The sequence below is a fragment of the Nanorana parkeri genome, unplaced genomic scaffold (assembly GCF_000935625.1).
Source record: "Nanorana parkeri isolate BGI_ZX_2015 unplaced genomic scaffold, ASM93562v1 scaffold477, whole genome shotgun sequence".
NCBI lineage: Eukaryota > Metazoa > Chordata > Amphibia > Anura > Dicroglossidae > Nanorana > Nanorana parkeri.
In genome coordinates, this window is record NW_017306745.1 from 1,065,156 (window position 1) to 1,067,070 (window position 1,915).

General features: G+C 46.6%; 1 protein-coding gene across 1 annotated transcript in view; it reads left to right on the plus strand.

Annotated features, from left to right (window-relative positions):
• BET1 (Bet1 golgi vesicular membrane trafficking protein) overlaps positions 1-1,915 on the plus strand; it is a 7,804-nt gene that overhangs the window by 3,207 nt on the left and 2,682 nt on the right. The window contains exon 2 of the mRNA XM_018560767.1: positions 1,112-1,168. Within this exon, the coding sequence (XP_018416269.1) occupies positions 1,112-1,168 (57 nt within the window). The remainder of the gene's footprint in view (positions 1-1,111; positions 1,169-1,915) is intronic.

Sequence of the window (1,915 nt, forward strand, 5' to 3'; positions counted from 1 at the left end):
ACTATGGGGTTAGGGCTTTTCCCCATAATTCTCCTTAGGGTAACGGGAGGACACAAACTAGCGTCCCCCCATCACCCTAAGCTCAGTATATAGGGAGCTGCAGCTCGCGGTATACTGAGACACCACAGCCGGAGCGGATCCCGATAATTATGCCGGGATCCCCCCAGCTGCGTGAATGACAGCTGGCTCTGCCTATCTAGAGGCAGAGCCAGCTGTACCCGCCCCCACCCCCGTCCGATCCGCCAGTCAGCGCTGGGAGGGGGGGAGTGACAGTCACGGCTCTCTGGACGAATAGATCGAGAATAGATCGAGAAGTGAGCGAGCGACGGTATGTGTTCGCTCACTTCGACAGTCTCATTGTCACGGGTCGTCTCAGATTATGAGGCCGAGTGAAAATCACTCACCTCATAGTTCTCCTTTAATGAGGGGGCTGTACCGGGCACTCCTTGTAGTGCCCTCACTCCAATCACAAACATTTCAGAAGGTTCATTGTTATTTTGCATGTGTTTTATTTACATATATATTATATATCGGCCCTCTTGGTGATATATTTAAAGTCTGTGCAATTTTACATTGAGGAACATTATTCTGAAATTATTCAACAATTTTTAGATGCGGCTTTTTACAGATTGGTGAACCTCAGCCTGTCGTTTTTCTGAGGCGATCTGACTCTCTAAGATGCTCTTTTCATACCCAATCATGTTACTGACCTGTTGCCAATTAACCTAATTAGTTGCAAAATGTTCTTCCAGTTAGACCGCTGCAGGGTTGGAGGAGAGAGGCTCCAGGGAACGGTCTAAGAGCCAGGCGGCTCGGAGGATTGGGTGAGTATAACTTTTTTTATTTTTAGCTCCCTAGACAAAAACAAGCAGTTACACCTTGCAGTGAAAATGATGATGATTGTTGTTGTTATTATATAAATATAGTAATAATATTTATGAAGTCCCTCTAAGGTTCTGGATATCTTTCTTGTATTGAATTTGTCTTACTGACCTCTCTATACATGAGATAGAATGCCAAGAATGGTCTTCCCCAATTTCTTTTTAATTTGCCATTTATTGAAACAAGGGCCTTCCCCATTGTAACTTTTCTTTTTTCTTTTCTTCTTTAGCTTTCCATTGATATTGGTTCAGAACTGAAATACCACAATAAATTACTGGATGAACTGGTGAGTACATAGTACTGGATCTGTGTCGGGGGCCGCACCCCCAGCTTGTTCCTGTAGTGTCCAGGGAGTCTGATGTATTGGCATCCTTTTAATGGGATTACGTCCTCCACAGTTGGATCCATGTCTGTCCTAATAGTTTGGATCTGATTGGTGGCTATAAGGAAGATCTGTTCATTGTATAAATGCATTGATACATCAGGAGTTCAACGACGCAAGTGTGTTTGCTAGGATGATCTTAAAGCAGCCAGGTCCCTGACGTACAGAGAAGATGGCGGTGTTGGATGGGATGTGTAGCAGGACAGCAGTGCCAGGGAAGAGGACAATGTTGGATCCTCCGGACTTGTCTGTACATTATTACAGCACCCATGGTAAGGGGGGCAAAGAATGTATCTTTGGTTGGGTGAGGTGTGAAGTTCCTCTTTAAAGCAGAACTTTGGGAAAACCTTAACCCTTGCAGTGGGGCTTGCTTTTGGACCGCCCCCTTTCAGGCTCGCTACCCCACCGCTCCATCGGTCTCAGTTCCTGTGAGTCATCACGTCTTATTCAACGTATTGGACGTGAGGACGCAGAGGGGCATTCGATTGCTGGAGCGGAGGAGCAGAGAGGCTGCAGGGAGCGGTGTAAGAGCTAGCCAGGATAAGTTCAGGTGAGTATTACTTTGTTATTTTAGCTCCCTAGACAAAATGAGCATTTAACCCTTGTAGTGTGGGCAGGGTCGAAGCTAGGGGGGGGGGGGGGGCGGGGGCA